Here is a 20,373-nt window from a genome sequence, read left to right as displayed (position 1 = left end):
ACACATGCATGACTTCTCCTCCCCCATTCAAATTAAACCATATTGACTATCCCCAATAAATACATGCTTTTCCAGATGTGTGTAAATTCTGTGCCTAATGTTCTGTAATATTTCTCTACTACTGACTGATTTAAGGATCATTGGTCAACAATTTTCTTTGTTTGCCCCTATTGCCCTTTTTAAATAAAGGTACAATATCAACCACTCTCCAGTGTTCTGGGACCTCACCAGCACCAGCACTCTTTTGCCATTCTCACAAACCTGGGATAGGTCCCATCCACTTATCCATTCGGCCTTTATTCTATTCATTCTATTTGATCTCTGTGATAACAAGTTCCGTACTCTCACCAGTTACGGGTAAAGAAGCTTCTTATAAATTCTTGACTTGAACTAAAGATGTCCACTATTGATATTCTTTGACTATGTTCTTCCTCACAACTGGAAACGTTTTCTCTGCATCCACTCCATCAAATTCTTTCAATATTTTCAACTGTTTATCTGGTTAGCTATCATAGATGAAGAAAAAAAGATTCTCTCAAAGTCATAATTCTTTTGAATTCTCTGTCCCAAGAAGCCGTGGAGACTGAATTGGACAGATTTTGAGGAGTTGTGTGTTACAAAGAACAGACAGGAAGTGGAGTTGAGGCTAAGATTCCATCAGCCATTATTTTATTGTATGATAGACTAATGTACCAAACGGCCTAATTCTGGTATTTCTTGCATTCTCATATTTAGGTTTCTTTATGTTGTTAAAGCTCGGGGTGGTAGTGGGGTCAGGCTTCACTACCTATTAAATGCTCCCAATGGAGTGTGCCTGAAGTAGCCTCTGACAGCTAAGTCCAGCTCCTGGCTGTCAAGTGTGACACAGATACGAAGGCTGGCAGAACGTCTCTTTATTTCTCATTCTCACTTCTATGCTCCCTCACATCATGTGTTGTTCTGTCTCGGAATTATGACATCATCACTGTACTTGACAAGTGTCAAACTACATTAACTGACCTTACTATTTCAATACATGACATCCCTCCTTTCCTGAGAAATGAACTTCGATGTTTTGGAATACATTCAACTCACTGATTTAACCATTTGAATTCAACACACATTGCCTGATATGCATGACTATAACTAACACATTTTCTGTTTCAAGTGGAACTGAAAATTTTTAACTTACAAACAGTTTTCATTGTTTCAAAACCCACAACTTAAAGCTCTACTTCAATATACAGTCATTAAACTTCAGAGGTTGTTCTCTAACCTTTTAAGGTCTCTCTACTGGTTTCTCTTTGCTTTCAATGTCTGGGAATGGTTTTTGCTCACTGTGAACCTGAGTTTGTCCATAACTATCCATTATATTGTCCTCCGGACCTGGTAACTTAATCTTAAATCTTTGAATTTCCTCCTGTTTGTCAAAAGTCTCACTTGTGTTGGTTGTGTTCCTTGCCTAGGGCACTCAAGATGGAGATTCAACTGCCACTTGATTTCCTGTTTTCCTCACCCTGTGTAGTTTTGTGTTGAAAGGTGTGGTGAATTTGTCCACTTTCTCTTGCTGGATAAGCACAGTGTCCCCAACTTTTACAGTCGACTCTGGTAACCTCCCCTCATTTTGTGGTTGCAGAGAAGTCCAGCAGGACTTTTCCCTGTAGAAGCATGTTCCACACATCTGTACGCAGTCACATACATCCACGGCTTACGTTTCCAGTCAAGTCCTTCTGCTTGAGCAATCCTAATCCTTTGCATCAGTGACGAATTTTGGTGCTTCACTTCACCATTTTGCCTGAGCCCACTTTGGTGTTGTTTTCGGGTGTTTGATTCCATTACTCTCACAATTTTCCTTGAACTGTTCAGATCTGAATTGAGATCCATGATCTGATTTGACAGATACAGGCAGTCCACATCTACTGAAAATGTACTCCAGATTAACTCTCCCTGTAGTCGTAGAGGTCAAATTAATTAAATCAGCTTTAGTAATCAACAACGACTAGAATGGAATGGTTTGTTGGTAATGGTCCAAGCAAATCAAAACCTCCCACCAAGGACTATCCAGTAACAGTGTCAGTTTTAGTGGTTTTGGAGGGTTGGGTCTTGATACAGTTTGACAGCTGTGACAAATTTTGCAGTATTTTTCAGCTTCTTTATCTAAAGTTCAGTTCTGAGATGTTTTGTACCAACTATTCCCAAGTGTCCTTCATGAGCTAGGGCAAGTGCCCGTGTGTGCAAGGCTTTAGGTAACACAATCTGTGCCTCTGAGGATAAGATGACCTCAGAGAGTGGTGAGTGCATGGAACGGGCTGCCGGCAGCAGTGTGGAGGTGAAAACAATAGGGTCTTTTAAGAGACTCCTGGATAGGTACATAGAGCTTAGAAAAATAGAGGGCTATGGGTAAGCCTAGGTAGTTCTAGGGTAAGGACATGTTCGGCACAGCTTTGTGGGCCGAAGGGCCTGTATTGTGCTGTAGTTTTCAATGCTTCTATGTTTCTATGACCCACAACACACAGCTTACTTGCAATGGGTGTATCTGCCTTACAGTTCTCAAGGTGTCTATTCATGATGGCTTTACACACCTCCTGCATCTCTGGATCTGTGGCTGACACTGTCTCTACCTCTCGTGTTGTCAGGGCTGTGGGCAGAGCACTCACAGCTGTGAACCTGACATATCCCTCTGAATCATGCTTGTGTCTCTCTCTTTGAGCAGTCTCTGCCAGTAGTCTCAACAGTGGGTCTGCAATGTTCTGCTTTCCTGGCCTGTGTATGACTCTATCGTCATATGGTTGCAATCTCAAGACCCACTGCTCTATACGTGCGCATGGTTTAGATATTGAGCTGTAAGTCATCTCCAGAGGTTTATGATCTGTGATCAGGTTAAATTCTCACTCATACAAATAAGGATGAAGTCTTTCATAGACCCATACTAGTGCTAATGCTTCTCGCTCTGTTTGTGATTTTTTTCGTTCACAGTCTGTGAGACCACAGCACACATAGCAGACAGGCACCATTTCTTCATTTTGTTTTTGTATGAGCACTGTCCCCAGTCTGACTGGGCTGGCATCTGCTATTAATTTACTTGGCGCATCTTTATCAAAATAGGCCACTGTACTTGCTCTGGCTAGCTCCTCCTTTTGGTCTTTGAATGCTTGTTTCTTTTCTTCTCTGAACTTGACTGTGTGTCACTTCTGTGGCGTGTTGTGGTTCACGAGCATCCATTACTGCTCGCACTCTCTCCTCAGTTGGACCGATGCCTTTCTGTGACAAGAGAATTCCTATGAAAATTAGTCTCTCCATATTGAACTGACATTTCTCCAGGTTCAGTGTCAGTGCACACTCAACAAGTCTCTTTAAGACAGCATGCAGTCTCTTATCATGCAGTTTCTGGTTAGGTGCATGTAAAATCACATCATCTGAGATGTTCTCAATTCCTTCAGTTCCAACTAAAGCATTTGCTATCTCATGCTGATACTGCTCACTGGCTGATGACACACCAAATGCCTGTCTCTTCTACCTACACATGCCATTATGCACAGTAAATGTGGTTATCCTTCTGGATTCTGGAGTTAGTTCTAGCTGGTGATAGCCCCATTTCAAGTCTCATTTGCTGAACACTGCAGTTCCATTCATACCCTGTAGCATCTCATCTACAGTTGGAATGGGATGTCTCTCCCTCACAATTGCTTCATTTCCCCTTCTCATGTCTAGGCGCATTCTGATGTCCTTGTCGGGATTTGGTCATTTCCTTTCTTTGGCCTTCCTCCCTTCTTAAAGAATGGAGTGACATTTGCAATCTTCCAGTCCTCTGGGACAATACCAGAATCAAGTGATCCTTGAAAGATCATGACCAGTGCATCAGTTATCTCTTCAGAAACCTCTCTCAGGACTCTGGGATGTAATCCATCTGGCCCAGGTGATTTATCCATCTTATGAACTTTGAGTTTGCTAAGCACTTTTTCCTTTGTAATCGCAACAGCACTCACTCCTGCTCCCTGACATTCATGGACCACTGGCACATTGCTAATGTTTTCCACAGTGAAGGTTGATGCAAAATACCCATTAATTTCATCTGCCATTTTTTGTCCCCCATTACTATCTCACCAGCATCATTTTCCAGTGGTCCAATATCAAGTCTCACCTCCCTTCTACTCTTTATATAATGGAAAAAAACTTTTGGTATCCTGCTTTATATTATTGGCTCGTTTGCCCTCTTATTTCATCTTTTCCCTTCTTATAGCTTTTCTGTTGCCTTTTGTTGCATTTTAAAAGCTTCCCAATCATCCAACTTCCCACTCACTTTTGATACCTTATGTGCCCTTTCCATGGCTTTTATGCAGTCTTTAACTTCCTTTGTCAGCCACGGTTGCCTACCACTGACAAAAATTTGAGAACGTTTTCCTCTGTGGGACATATCTACCCTGCACCTTGTGAACTTCTCCCAGAAACTTCAGCTATCTCTGCTCTGCCGTCATCCCTGGGCAGTATCCTCCTCCAATCCACCTGAACAAGCTCTTCTCTCAGGCCTCTGTAATTTCCTTTATTCCTTTGCGATACTGATACGTGAGTTATGCTTCTCCCTCTCAAACTGCAGTACAAATTCAATTATGTTCACTGTCTCATAAGGGTTTCTTTATGTTAAGCTCCCTTAAGAGATATGGGTCATTATACAATACCCAATCTAAGATAGCCTTTCCCCAAAGTAGGCTCAAGCACAAGCTGCTGTAAAAAGCTATCTCATAGCCATTCAACAAATTCTCTCTCTTGTGATCTGAAAACAATCTGCTTTTCTCAATCCCCTTGCATATTGAAGTCCCCCATTACAATTGTGTCATTACCTTTACTACATGCCTTTCCCAACTCTCTTTGAAATCTCAAACCCACATCTTAGCTACTATCTGGAGGGTTATATATGATTCCCATAATGTTTTTACACTTGCAATTTCTTAACTCCACCCACAAAGATTCAACATTCTCTGACCCTATGCCACCTCTTTCTAAAGATATAATTCCATCTCTTACCAACAGAGCCACACCACTGCCTATGCCTTCATGCCTGTCCTATTGATACAAAGTATATCCTTTGATGTTAAGCTCCCAACTATCATCTTCTTTCAGCCACGATTCAGTGATGCCCACAATGTCATACCAACCGATCTCTAATTGCGCCATGGGTTTGTTCACCTTATTCCAAATGCTACGTGCATATAAATACAGCACATTCAGTCCTGCATTTTTCGTCCATTTTAGTTTGCCTCTATGGTACAATTTAACTCTTTGCTCTGTCTGAATTTGTACCCACTCATTGACTTGTCCTTCCTTACATTCATGTTACACACATCATCTACTTGTAAACCTGCTGGCTCATACTTAGCTCTATCATCTTGGCTGCCATCCTGCTGCCGTATTAATTTAAACCAGTCCCAACAGCTCTAGTCAATCTACCCAAAAGAATATTGGTCGCCCTTGGAATCAAGTGCAAATGGTCCCTTTTGTACAGGTTCCACCTGCCCCTGAAGAGATCCCAATTATCCAAAAATCAGAATTCCTGCCCCCTGCTACAATACTGCAGCCAAGCATTTATCTGCCACCTCATTCTATTTCTGTGTTCACTGTCGCGTGGCACAGGCAGCAAACCTGAGATTATTACCTTTGAGGTCCTGGTTCTCAACTTCCTTCCTAATTCCCTATATTCTTTTATCAGGACCTCCTCCCTTCTTCTTCCTGTGTCATTGGTACCAACATGTACAATGACTTCTGGCTGCTCACCCTTCCTTTTCTGGATATCGTGGACGTGTTCAGAAACATCACGGATCCTGGCACCTGGGAGGCAAATTACCAACTGTCTTTCCTTTTTGCGTCCACAGAATTGCCTATCTATCCCCCGACTATAGATTCTCCCATAACTGCTGCCATACTCTTCAGTTCCCTGCCTTCTGAGCCACAGGGCCAGATTCAATACCAGAGGCACGGCCACTGTTGCCTCCCCCAGGTAGATTGTCCCCCCCTCCCCAGTCGTACTCAAAATGAAGTACTTATTGTTGAGGAGGACTGCCACAGGGATGCTCTCCACTATCTGATGTTCCCCCTTTCCTCTCCTGATGGTCACCTATTTATCTCTCTCCTGTATCCTTGGGGTGGCTACCTCCCTGTAACTCCTGTCTATCACTGCCTCACTTTCCCTACCAAGCTGAAGGTCATTGAGCTGCAACTCCAGTTCCCTAACACAGTCTCTAAGGAGCTGCATCTTGATGCACCTGGCACAGATGTGACCATCAGGGATGCTGGGAGTCTCCTGGAAATCCCAGATCTGATACCCAGAACACAACACTGACAGCAGGAATACCCCACTATTCATTCTAGAGTTGAATAAGAAATAGGAAACAAACTTACCTGGACTCCGCCTGTTCTCGCTGAAGCCCTGTTTGAGCCAAAGCCTTCCTACTCTGACTCAGATGACGATCACTCCCACAAGGACCGCTCCGCAAGACGGTACCTCTTTTTCATAGAGACTGTGTTTTACTGTCAGCTTAAAGTTCAAATGAGGAGAGCCACCATTTCCATCTCAGACCTAACATAGCTGGCTCATAAATCATTGGAAGTTTTGCAACCCAGATTTCTCCATTCTCATCCATTAACGTTAAACTTACTTTAAATTTCTGTATCTTTGATGCCACTGTTGTGTATTTATTACCTATCTTAATATTTAATTAGATACTACATACATCATGGTTCGATGCTTCATGCCCTGAATATGTCTTTATTTCTTATTCTCGATTCCATGCTCCCTCATATGTTCTGTCCCAGACCGATGACATCATCACAGTACTTGACAAGTCTCAAACTACATTAACTAACCTTGCAATTTCAATATATGACACCATGCAAATACAATTTGTGCTTTACATGCTCACCAGTTCTTGCTAATTCTTTTTGTTAATGGGTTCTTTTATGTTTCACATCTGCCTGTTCAGAGACAAATCCCAAGGATATAAAATGTATATATACTTTGATAATAAATGTACTTTGAACTTCTGAACTTTGAATTTAATAATTAAACCAGGATCTTGCATCATATAATAAATTCTTTCATTTGAAGCGAAGATTTCAGATTGTCTCAAGCTGATGAAAGGCTGGACTTAAGCAGAGCTCAGCAATGCAGAAAGAGGAGTGAGTTGCATTCTGGTGGACTGAAGTCAGCCATGTTACACCAGCTTCTGTTACCTGCTAGTGATGATGGATACTGATAAAGCAGCTGGGTACACTTAAGCCCTTTTAAGATTGATCCTTTGCTCAAATAGATTATTAGTTCAGGAAACGTTTGGTGGTGAGAAGATTAAATTCAAATAATTTCCAATTCTCAGGTCCCCTTGGAGAATCTTTCCACATATCAGCAATCCCAAGCAGCAACACGTCATGGTTCACCCTATCACAGGTGACCTTCTCTGAAAGATGGGTCACCCGATGTAAAGCAGCCTGTGAATGAGACAGAACTCAACTAAATTGAGATCAGAGGGTGATTAGGCAATGGATGGAAGTTCTGGCACTCAAATAGAAAGAGGAAAATCACAGCTGGCAAAGGGTGAAAGAAAATTGGTAAGATTGCTGAAAATGCATTGTTGAAAAATACATCATATACTTATTTCCTAAACCTCTTTTTTTCATTCAATATTCTTAACATTGTCTTTCTCTCTATATCTACATTTGGTTTAATTTTAAATATTTATACACAATCACCTGAGTCTAAGAATACTTGGGTTTAATATCACCATGTCTGTTTTCGTTCCCACATCATCATTATAATCCTTGATTGGTGGAATATTGCATCTGCAAATACATTTATAGAAATATTTTTCCATTTAGTAGAGCACAATAAAAACATAATCATTACCCTAATGATAAGCATTAATGAAACAAATGAACAAAACATAGCATTACTACTTATCAGCTTAAAAAGTGGTCATTTATAATTTGTAGTGTCATTTCCTACAGATCTATAATTCTGCATAATATAAATTCCTGGATGTTCTTGTTCATTGTTTCAATATTACAGGATTATTCTCTCAATGATATATTCCCTGCCAAAGACATACCTCCTTATGATCTGCAGTATGTTTAGGAAGTTAATTTGCCAATCACCAGTACATTCTGCACATGGTGAATGTGCATCATTATAGCTGCTTTGTAAAGCATCTGTGGCCTTGGCAGTGACACAAACTATAAAGCTTCATATATGCAATTATGCTGTTACACTGTTTGGAATACATTTACAATATTGTGAACCAGTTGCTGGTCTATAATATATTACTTTCTGTATTAATTGCAAAGTAACATCAATACCTAATTAATAAAGTGTATAAATGAAGCACAGAATCATAGTGTGCAAAGAGATTCACCGGGATATAGGCTGGGTTTATATTCCTTGGAATAGAGGAGAATGAGAGAGGACATGATTGGGGAGCATAGATGGAATATGTTCACAAATAATTCCCCAGAGCAGAGATGCATAAAACTGGAGGGCATCAGTTTAAAGTAAGTGTTAAGAGGTTAAGAGGGGCAGTAACTGAGACTGTTTTCACCTAGAGAATGTGGGAATCTGGACCACACTGCGTAAAGGAATAAAACACAATGCCAGGACACAGAAAGCTACAAGCAAAGCGATGGAAAATGGGATTAGTCCAGAATTGTACCTAATGAGATGCAGGAACATGGTTATCCTGTCACTAGGTCAATGAATCTCTAGGATTCATTACATTACATAAAGCTTTCTATTCAGTGCTCAGTTGGTCAGAAGGCATCTGCTTATTAATTTCTACCTATTTATCAGAAATGGTCAATTCTAGAAAATCACTTAAACCTGATGTCTTTTCCACATTAAAGTCTAGGAATGAGGCTCTGCCTATAATTACCACTCGTCCATTGATGTGAACATTTTTTTGCTCGACTAAGAATTTCTGAGGGATTCCTCTCTTACCCTTATTAATCAGAATCAGAATCAGGTTTACTATCCTTGGCATATGTTGTGAAATTTGTTAGCTTTGTGGCAACAGTCCAATGTAATACTTGACGACAGAGAGAGAAAAAAGTAAACTGTAAATTACAGTAAACATATTAAATAATTAAATTAAATAAGTAGTGCAAAAGTAGGAAATAAAAAAGGTGTGAGGGGGTGTTCATGGGCTCAATGTCCATTCAGAAATCAGATGGCAGAGGGGAAGAAGCTGGTTCTGAATTGCTGAGTGTGTGCCTTAAGACTTCTGTATCTCCTCTCTGATGGTAGCAGTGAGAAGAGGGCTTGTTCTGAGTGGTGGAGGCCCTTAATAATGGATGCCACCTTTCTGAGCCACTGCTCCTTGAAGGTGACCTGAATATTACGGAGGCTAGTGCCCATGATGGAGCTGGCTAATGTTACAACTGTCTGCAGCTTACTTCGAAGTAACAGACCCCCACCCACACCAGAAGGTGATGCAGCCATTTAGAATGCTCTCCGCAGTACCCCTGTAGAAATTATGAGTGTTTTTGGTGACATACTAAATCTCCTCAAGCTCCTAATGAAATATAGCCACTGTCTTGCCTTCTTTATAGCCACATTGATATGATTTGGATTGGAAGGTTTTGGATTGAAGTCCTATTCTGGAAACTTCAATGCAAAAAAAAAACTGGTACAGAACCAAGCAAGAGGTACATTCTTTTGAATAAACCGTTATGTGTTCTTTAAGGTGAAAATAACAACAACTCTTTAAACCACCAACATGCCTAACAATATAGGTGAACCAAGGAGGAGAAGTTTAGGTGATTTAGTTCAATCTTTTCTGAAGATCCCAGGTCAAAATTTATCCCTTCAACAAGACAAATGAAGAAGAAACAAATTGCTGGTCAAGCTGAGTGGGTCAGGCAGCATCTGTGCAGGGGAATGGACAGTTGATGTTTCCGGTGGAGAATTTTCATCTCGACCCTTTATCTCTGATCCAGATTCTGGCAGTCACAAGTGGTACAATGTAGGGGAAAGTTTGGGAGAGTGAGGTATGGTTAGTGTAAATAGGTGCTTGATGATCATCATGGACTCTTTGGCCGAAGGGCCTGATTCCAAGATGGATGAATCTGACTCTGGCAAAGCAGATTATGAAAGAATTATCACATAATAATAGCCTGTGGGTGTGTATTGTTATCAAAGTGGCTCCTACATTGAGAATGGCTAAATATATTTCTTTGGCTGTGGAACCCTTTGAGACACCTTGGAGCAGATAGTTCTTTTCATTCTTTCTTTTCTTACCTGAATACAAAGTCAGCCTCATTGATTTCAGCTCCACAGCTGCTGTTAATTAGAATTCCAGCATTTCCAACAACTGAGCAATGTTTAAGTTTGTGACATTGAAATGGATCTGTCTGAACAAAATAAACATTATTAAATTAGAAAATTAAGCTACATTCAGAGCTATTTATTGGAGTCTAGTGCTTGGAGTCATCTCTGTTTATGCAATCTCTCTCCAGCAACCACATTCAATCTTCTCTCTTCCCTCTCACTGCCCTGCTCTATCTGTTTTTCATTCCCCCCCTCTTCTCCCCCCACTCTCCCTTTCCCTCTGCCTCAGTCTATCATTCACATGCCATATTTCCCAACTCTACCCTTCTCTCCTCCCCCGCATGGCAAACTTGCCTGTCATTTTACATTTCTCTTCAGACAATCAGTCCCAGACTCCTTTCTCACCGCATCCATTCTGGCCATCTTGCCCTCCTCACTCTCAGTCCTGATGCACAATTTCAAGTCAAATCAGGTTTATTGTCATTGAACTATATACATGTATACTGTCAAACGAGGCAAAGTTTCTACAAAACAGAGTGTAAAGCACGGTAGTACACATAACACACATATAACACACAATAACTAAGGAAAGTAAGTGTAAAGCCCTGGTTAAGATTTCTACTGCTATGCTGTGAGGTTTTTTTTATTTTAGTAATTTTCTGCAAATGCAGTGTGTCCTGTTAGTGAGCTTCATAGACCATTGCTTTGGCTTCGGCTAAAGATAAGGAGCATTTGTTATAGGTCATTCCAGAGAGTTGGATGGGTCAGATTTCTGAAGGACAGTAGTCTGGATTGGGGTCTTTTCTGAGGAGGTGCAGAAGACAGTACAAGCGAGGTTGCTCGGAGGATCCCACTCGAAGAAGTGTATTGTGCAGACGAATGGTTTAAATGAGGAAGAGCCAATGCTCCTGAGTTAGCCAGTTCATTCGAGATTGTCTTCGAGGTAAGTTCAAACTGTGGGAGGAGTCCTTCACACAGAATGTGGGTTCAGCACGTGAGTAAAGCAATACCCAATTACTCCAAAAACGAGCTCCAACGTTTATGTGCACATTGGATTGGTTTAACCCTAATGGGCCCTTTTAATTTTCTTTTCTTTTTCTGTAACTGTTTGCTAACATTAAAAATTTGGTAAATATACTTTCTTTGTAATTTTATGCCATTCTCCAATCTGTCATTTCCTGGCAAATGATGATTGTGTATGGAACAGTATTTACACAGCATTTGCTACTATCAGTGTTCCTTAATCAGAACATCCTTACTTTCCTGCTTTGTTAAACCCGAATCATACCAACCCTAGACGTTTTGCTTATGAAAAGTGGCCCTCTCACCGCTGACTCACGTGGCTGTTTGCCGATTTAGCTAACGAGCCAAGTTTGGATAGTGGGTTACAAAAGGATAAAATTGAGAAATGAATTACACATAAACAAAGTACGGTGCATAAATTTAATATTGTAAGGTAGAGTGAGATCAGATTAACCAGTGACAGCCAAAATGTCAACAACTCACTTCCTCCCACAAATGCTGTTCAACATATTATTTCTGTTCTTTGCACGATTTTTAATCTATTCAATATACATTTACTGTAATTGATTTACTTATTTATTATTATTATTATTTTTCTTCTTCTCTATTATATATTGCATTGAACTGCTGCTGCTAAGTTAACAAATTTCACGACACATGCCGGTGATAATAAACCTGATTCTGATTCTGGTGCTGAATAAATTGGAATTTTCATACCTGGAGTGCAGGAGTGCAGTTGGGATCTGAAATGCACTGCTTGGAGGGAGGTGGAGGAAAGTACTCTCACAACATCTGAATGGCATATTGACCATATCAAGGAAAATATGCAATTTAACTTGTCATCATGGCCAGCAGTGACAACATGGGCTGAAGGACCTGGCTATGTACTGTACTGTCCTATATTCTATGAATCACCAAGATATGGAGAGAGTTGAACCAAGGGCTGGCATAGACACAGTGGGCCGAGGGGCCTGTTTCTGTACCTTCTGACTGTGTGGCTATAGGAAGAAAGTGTGGGGTCTGAAGGGAGCACAGTGTCATGGTCCGGTCTGTGAAGTTTGGTTTCCAGTTCACAGACCAGTCCATCGTTCCTTATTCCAGGTTTTCTGGTTTACCTTTTTGCTGTTGAGTGCTCTAATTGAGGCAGCTGATTCAGATTTCAGGCTGGCTACATAAATAGCTCCTTGGTTCAGCTTCAGTTGCTCAGTTGGCAAGATGTACCTTATGAAGTCCTTCAGTTAGTTACAAGAATTGCAAATCAGGGAGGTCAGGTAAAATTTCTATGGGTTCCAGCACATGTAGGGGTGAAGGGGAATGAGAGGGTGGATGAGTTGGCAAAGAGGGTATTAAAGAAAGAAAATGTGGAAATGCACATTAGTATCAGTAAAGCAGAGGTTAAGTGTGTAATCTGGGAAAAAGTCAACTGAATGTGGCAAGAAAGATGGGACAGGGAGGGGAAAGGGAGGCATTTATATCAAATACAAAAGACTGTTGCAGTTACTAGGGTAGGTAATGGAAACAGAAGAGAGGAAATTGTGTGGACTAGGTTAAGGCTGGGGCATTGTGCGTTAAACAAAACATTGAAAATGATAGGGAAACACCAGACAGGATTGTGTGAGGAATGTCAGGAAGAGGAGTCAGTAGAACATGTAGTTCTGAGTTGCAGGAAGTATGGGATACAGAGAGAGATGATGAGAAATAAATTAAGGGAGTTGGGGATGCAGGAATTCACATTCAAAGGGTTGCTGGGCATGGGTGAGAGAGCACGTCTGGGTATTTTTAGTGTTTTTAAGGGGTACAGGGGTTTTTATAGAATATGATGAATAAACAGGAATAGGATACTAGGATGGTCAAAGATGGGAGGGTGAAGTGTAGGTTTGTGTGTATGTGTATATAATATGTGTGTGTGTGCACGCGCGTGCGCATGTGATTGGGTAAAGGGATTTAGAATGTATGTCTAGTGCACATTCTGGAGCAGAGGGTGGCGGTAATGCACCATTAAGCTGGATGACAACTGCCGTAAAACAAGATACAGACAGCTTCAGTTGCTTAAATGGGGATCTTATCTGAAGATTTTTTACTGATGGCTCAGTGGACCCAGAGAGCAGTAGGGCAGGATTTGGGATGTATGTGTCTCAACTTGGAGATAAGATTGGTCACCGGGTTTCTGATGGTGTCTCTGTCTTTGCAACAGAATGATTAGCAATCCTCTGGGCCTTGTGGTGGATAGAAGACTCTCGACCATGTAGGGTTATCATCTGTTCAGATTCTGCTGCTGTCTTAGAGTCTATAAAAGGGAGTAAATCAAAAGCTTGTCCTGATATAGTTATTGAGATTCTCTTAGCGTTGTTTAGAATAGGGAAGATGGGTTGTGCAGTTAGATTTTCATGGATACCTGGGCATGCTGGGGTGGAGGGAAATGAAATTGTGGAAGGCATTGCAAAGTCTTCCTTACAGAGCAGGCAAATAGAAATTAGAGTTCCCTAGGCAGAGTGGAATTGAGAAGTAGGATTAAAAAAGGTATAGAGAAGAAGTGGCAGGAGGATTGGAAAAATGAATTAAAGGGCAGGCATTATTTTTCTATTCATCCACTAGTTTATAATGTCTCAGACTGTTACCTTTTAAGTCGTAGAGATATGGTGAAATTTACAAGACTTAGGTTGGGGCATTGTGGGCTAAACTATTATTTAAAGATAATAGGAAAACATCTTACTGGATTATGTGACTGGTAGTCCAGAGACAGTCCAGCATGTTTTGCTGAGCTGTAATTGATACAAAATTGAAAGAAGCTTGCTGTTCAAGAGGCTAGCTGGCTTAAATTTATTTTGGCTTTCTATTCAATCTTTGTTTGGCCGTCAAGAGAATCAAAATCTGATTGAAGAGTCTATCATTCAGTTTATACGTGAGACTAGGTTGTATTTGAGAAATGGAGTTCCTTGAAGTTCTATAATTAATTATACATCCAGCAGAGGGCTGTAATACGCCTAGATGCGTCTAAACAGCCAGAAAAAGAAGAAGCTTCAGTTGCTGGAATCTGTTGCCCTTTTATATCATGATATTAAAAAAGTGTTTCAAAATAGAGAAGTAATGGTAAGTGTATTTCTAGATATTGAAAGAGCATATGACTCACTATGGAAGGATGGCTTATTAATTAAACACTATGATGTGGGAATTAGAGGTAGAATGTTTAATTGGATCAAAGATTTCCTTAAGGAAAGGAGAATTCAAGTAAAAATAGGCGGAACAAGCTCCAAGTCCGTTAAAATAGGTAATGGTACCCCTCAAGCAAGTGTCATTGGTCCAGTTATTTTTAACGTCATGATAAATGATATCTTTGATCAGGTAGGGACAGGATTTGGCAAATCATTGTGTGCAGATGATGGTGCAATCTGGAAAAGAGGAAGAAACATCAAGTATATCTTAAGGCAGGTACAAAAGGCTGCTGTTAAGTTAACAAACTTCACGACACATGCCAATGATAATAAACCTGATTCTGGTTCTGATGCTGAATTAATTGGAATTTTCATACCAGGAGTGCAGCTGGAATCTGAAATGCACTGCTTGGAGGGAGGTGGAGGAAAGTACTCTCACAACATCTGAATGGCATATTGACCATGTCAAGGAAAATACGCAACTTAACTTGTCATCATGGCCAGCAGTGACAACATGGGCTGAAGGACCTGGCTATTTACTGTACTGTCCTATATTCTATGAATCACCAAGATATGGAGTGAATCGAACCAAGGGCTGGCACAGACATAGTGGGCCCAGGGGCCTGTTTCTGTCCCCTCTGACTGTATGGCTTAGGTAGAAAGTGTAGGGTCTGAAGGGAGCACAGTAGGGATTTAAAAGAATGATGACACAATTGAAGGATGTCAGTTACAAGATTGCATCAGAGAAGTCAAAGTAATGAAAAGGGAGAGGAGGTTTCTTAAGGGTGTACAAAATATGTGCAGGTAGGATAGAATGGACTAATGTGAAGGGGAACATATTTCCATTTGCTATAAGGAAATATGGAGGAAGAGATTTCAAAAAAATTATACTGGAGATTGGTTGCAATCTGGAACTCATTTCCTTTAAGAATAAATACAATTGATTAGTGTTTTCAAAAGGTAATTGAAAAAAGTTTACAGGGTAAGAGTGGGAGGAGCATCTGAATACTGTTAGGACTCAAAATATTGGTATCATTAGTGAGTGAGGCAGCATCGGAGGAAGGAGAAACAGGTGACATTTCAAGTTACAAACTGGTTTGTCACATCTATTAGAACAAACATTCTTAGTTTTCTGTTGTAGTGATGGTAGGCAAGGGATTAATGGGACGGGTTAAAACCAAAGGGATAAACTGTAAACAAGGTCATTCAGTTTACTAATTGATGGGGGCATTAAAGTGGAAAAAAGCTAAAGTATTGTGTACACATGACAGATCTAAATTCATAGGTTTCATGTTACCTTGCTTGTACTCTTTCTACTGTTGTCATTAAACTGTTAATGGCTTTCTTCAATGCTAATCACCGTAGCAAACCTGGAATTCTATTCATATATTCCCTTTGCCCTTTCTAATCTTTCTTGTTTTCTCACTTTCTCAGTTCTGAGCAGTTGGAAGTATGAAGGTTATTGCTATTTCAACAGATGCCACCTGGCCTGCTGAGAATATGCATTTAGGATCTATTGAATTTAAAAATCCCATTGATTATCTTAATAGGCATTTATATGTATGGCAGTTTTAAATAAGGAGATATTTGACGTGGGGAGCCTTTCAGCCCATTGGATCGATGCCAAACAGTAAGCACCCATCAGCATTAACCAAATTTTCTAAGATTTGGTGTGTATCGTTCAATGCCTGGGCAATTCAGATAGTTACATGTCAATTCAAATAGTTACATGTCATCTCAAATGCTGTCAATAACTCTGCTTCCACCCCTCTCTCTGGCATTGTATTTTGGGTACTCATTATTCTCTGAGTGTAAGGAATCCCGCCCCCCCAAAATTTATTGTCTATCCTTTAGTTTCCTTTACAGAACATCAGAGTTGCTGTCATAGTCTGGTCTGTGAAGTCCGCATTCCGGTTCACGATCCGGTCTATCGATCCTTATTCCAGGTTTTCTGGTTCTCCCTTGTCCTGTGTGTGCCTTAATTGAGTCACATGATTCTCATCTTGGGCTGGCTACATAAACAGCTTCTGGGTTCAGCTTCAGTTGCTGGACTGTTCCCTTCCCCTTCTGCCTGGAGCCTTGCCTGCAACCTTGTCAAGTTCAACCACCGAAGCAAGACCAGAGCCTTGCTGTCAAGATGAGGAACTGTCTATCGTTGAGTTGGAACTGCCTCTGTGTCCACACCTTCACTAGGTAGGTCCGGCCGTTTGCTGCTACCTAGTGTTCGGAATTGTCTCTGTGTCCAGGCTTTCGCTAGGTAGGTCCTGTCTCTGTGTTCCCATGCCCTAGACCAAGGCTCTGTGTTCCTGTCCTGTCTCCCAGGACCATGTCATGTCTTCAACTAGTTCCGGAGTCTGAGCCTGAGTCAAGACCCATGTTCTGGGTCCTTGTCCAGTCTCTGGTTTGGAGACCGAGCCCAAGCCTCATCATGTCCTGGCCTTGAGGAGCCCAAGCCTCGTCATGTTCTCATCTCGAGGAGCCCAAGCCACGAAGAACCCAAGCCACGTCCAGTCCTGTAGCCACGCCATGTCTTCGTCCAGTTCTGGAGTCTGAGTCAAGATCCAGGTTCCGAGTCCCAACCATGACCCAGGTTTTGGATCCTTATCCAGGCTCTGGTTCCGGAGTTCCGTGTCACTTGTCCAGACTCCTTCTCGTCCAGGGCCTGTGTCAATGTCCAGCGTCCTTTCTTCCCCACTTCCCTTGCTTGCTAGTCATGTCCCTAACTCTAGTCTCTAGTCCTGTCCTGTTCCTAGTACTTCAGTGTCTGTGTCTTGCATTTTGGTCCCTCTCCCAGTGCGCCCACCTTATGACAGTTGCACTTATCACTCCCTGTGCAGAAAATACCGTCTCTCCTGTGCTTTCTTCCAATTGCTGAAGAAGTGTTTTGCCATTGCCGCCCTGGGATAAAGGTGCTGAATGTCCACTCTATTTATGCCTCTTCACGTCTTACACACCTACATCAAGTTGCCTCTTATCTTTCATTCCAAAGAGAAAAGCCCCAGCTTCCTCATATTTTCTCGAATCCAGGCAGAATCCTGGTAAATCACCTTTGCGCTCTCTCAAAAGCTTCTATATCCTTTATGTAATAAGATGAGCAGAACTGAACACAATACTGAAAGTGTGGCCTAGCCAGAGTTTTGTAGAGCAGCAACATTACCTCACAGCACTTGAACTGAGTCACCTGCTAAAGAAGATCAACACACTGTACTCTTTCTTAGCCACCCTATTAACTCAAACAGCAACTTTTAGTGATCTATGGACTTGGACCCCAAGATCCCTGTATTCCTCCACACTGTTAAGAATCCTCCTCTTACCCTTGTATTTGACTTTCAATGTCAACCTTCCAAAGAGAATCACTTCTTACTTTTCTGGATTGAACTCCACCTGCCACACCTCAGTGCAGCTCTGCATCCTGTTAATGTCCCATGTAATGCACACAAAATCCTGGACACTCAGCACGTCCGTTATTCCAATGGAGAGGAATAAGCAGTCGATGTTTAGGGCTGAGATCCTTCATTATGACTGGAAAGGAGGGGAAAGGAGCCAGAATAAGTGGATTGGCGGGGGGGGGGGGGTGCGGAAGGAGTACAGGCTGGAGGTGATAGGTGAAGTCAGCTGAGCAGAAGTTGGGTGGGTGGAGGGGGAATGAAGTGAGAAGGTGAAAATGTAAAAGTTGAAGAAGCAGAAATCTGATAGGAGAGGAGAGTGGACAATGGGTGAAAGATAAGGAGGAGGTACACCAGGGGGAGGTGATAGATAAGTGAGCAGAAGAGAAGGGAAGAGTCAGAATGGTGAATAAAAAAGGGAGAAGGGGAGGGGGAGAAATTATCGGACAGCAGAGGAATCAATGTTTATACTGTCAGGTTGGAGGCTACTCAAACCGAATATGAGGTGTTGCTCCCTCAACATGCTCCATCGTGGCACAAATGGAGGCCATGGCCCAACATGTCAGAATGGGAGTGGGAAGTAGAATAAAATTAGGTGTCCACCAGGAAATTCTGCCCCTTGAGGGAGATGGAGCAAAGATGCTCAACAAAGCTGTCCCTCAATCAATGTCGGGTCTCACCAATGTAGAGGAGACCACACCAGCAGCATCAGATATAGTAGATGACCCCACCTGCCTCACCTGGAAGAACTGTTTGGGGACCTGAATAATGTTGAGAGAAGAGGTGAAGGGGTAGGTGTTGTATTTGTCCTGCTTGCCGGAATCAGTGGGGAGGGAGGAATGGACAAGGAAGTCAGGGAGAGAACAATCCCTATGGAAAGTGGAGAGTTGTGGGGGTGTGCAGAGGGAAAAATGTGTTCAGTGGTCAGATCCTGTTGAAAATGGTGGAAGTTATGGAGAATAATGTGCTGAATGTAGAGGCTTGTGAACTGTGAGGTAAGGACAAAGGTTAATCTCTCCTAATAATGATAGTTAGAAGATAGGGTGAGGGCAGATGAATGCGAAATGGAGGTGTGGGTGAGAGCAACACCAGTGGTAGAGGAAGGGAAACCCCACTCTATGAAGAAGGAAGACAACTTGATGTTCTGTAAAGGAAAGCCATATACTGGGAATTGATACAATGGAGACAGTGGAACTAAGAATAGAGAACATTTTTACAAGTGACAGATTGGGGAAGAAGTATAGTCAAGATAGCAGTGAGAGTCAGTAGGTTTAAAACATATCAGGTAGATACAATAAAAGATAGTATTAAAGGGAACATGCTATGTTGGCACAGGAAGTGTGGTAACACTTCTGGGTTGGCCCCCAGCACCATCCTTCAACTGTGTTGGTCGTTGATGCAAACAAGTTGGAGGCAAAGTTGATGACAAGCTCAGCATCTTCAGACATGCCACTCAGGAACTTGTGCTTTTGACAGGTCATTAATGTAGCGAAGAAAGAGTTGGAAAGCATTACCAGGAAAGGCTTGGAATATGGACTGTTCCACGCACCAACAAAAGAGCAGACATAGCTGAAACTGATGCAGGTGCCATTGGCTATACCTTCAAGTTCCATTTCAAGTTCAAAGTTATTGGCATTCAGCCATACACATGTATATAGATAAATGCAACATTGTTCCACTGGGGCCAAGGTGCAAAAAACAATATATATAGTTAGACACAGCACATATAGTTATGAACCAGCACATACTGTACAGTCACAAAATAATATTAACACAAGTCCTTGCATGGTATGACCTGAAGATTGACATGTTGACATAAAGTGGGAGGTGTATGTTTATCTTAGACTGATGGGGGATAGAGGTGTATAGGGACTGGAATTAGGTGATCAGGGCCAGGGAACTGAAGGTGCTTAAATAGATCAAGAGCATGTGAAGTGTCACGGGTGTAGGTGGGAAGGGACTGAACCAAAGGCAATACAACAGTGTTGAGATATTCAGACATGAGTTCAGTGGTGAAGAAGCAAACAGAAACAACGAGCCTACCTGAAGAGTCAGATTTGTGGATCTTGGTTATGAGGTAAGAACGAGTAGTGTGGGGTTTGTGAACTATGAGGTTGGTGGCAGAGGATGGAAGCTCTCCTCTTGTAATCCTCCGGAAGGAGAAGCAAAACATAACATAGAATAGTACAGCACAGTACAGACCCTTCGGCCCACAATGTTGTGCTGACCCTCAAACCCTGCCTCCCATATAACCACCCACCATAAATTCCTCTATATACCTGTCTAGTAGTCTCTTAAATTTCACTAGTGTATCTGCCTCCACCGCTGACCCAGACAGTGCATTCCATGCACCAACCACTCTCTGAGTAATAAACCTTCCTCTAATATCCCCCTTGAACTTTCCACCCCTTACCTTAAAGCCATGTCCTCTTGTATTAAGCAGTGGTGTCCTGGGGAAGAGGCACTGGCTATCCAGTCTATCTATTCCTCTTAATATCTTGTATACCTCTGTCAAGTCTCCTCTTATCCT

The 20,373-nt window shown here is 41.7% G+C and overlaps 1 protein-coding gene across 1 annotated transcript in view; it reads right to left on the bottom strand.

Moving 5' to 3' along the window:
• The window catches only part of LOC134343766 (alpha-2,8-sialyltransferase 8F-like), a 55,572-nt gene that overhangs the window by 14,634 nt on the left and 20,565 nt on the right, over positions 1–20,373 (bottom strand). The window contains exons 5-6 of the mRNA XM_063042505.1: positions 10,253–10,365; positions 7,717–7,806 (exon numbers count right to left, since the gene is read on the bottom strand). Of these exons, the coding sequence (XP_062898575.1) occupies positions 7,717–7,806; positions 10,253–10,365 (203 nt within the window). The remainder of the gene's footprint in view (positions 1–7,716; positions 7,807–10,252; positions 10,366–20,373) is intronic.

This window comes from Mobula hypostoma, chromosome 3 (assembly GCF_963921235.1).
Source record: "Mobula hypostoma chromosome 3, sMobHyp1.1, whole genome shotgun sequence".
Classification (NCBI taxonomy): domain Eukaryota; kingdom Metazoa; phylum Chordata; class Chondrichthyes; order Myliobatiformes; family Myliobatidae; genus Mobula; species Mobula hypostoma.
Note: the sequence above shows the minus strand (reverse complement) of the source record. Positions and strands in the feature narration are given on the sequence as shown.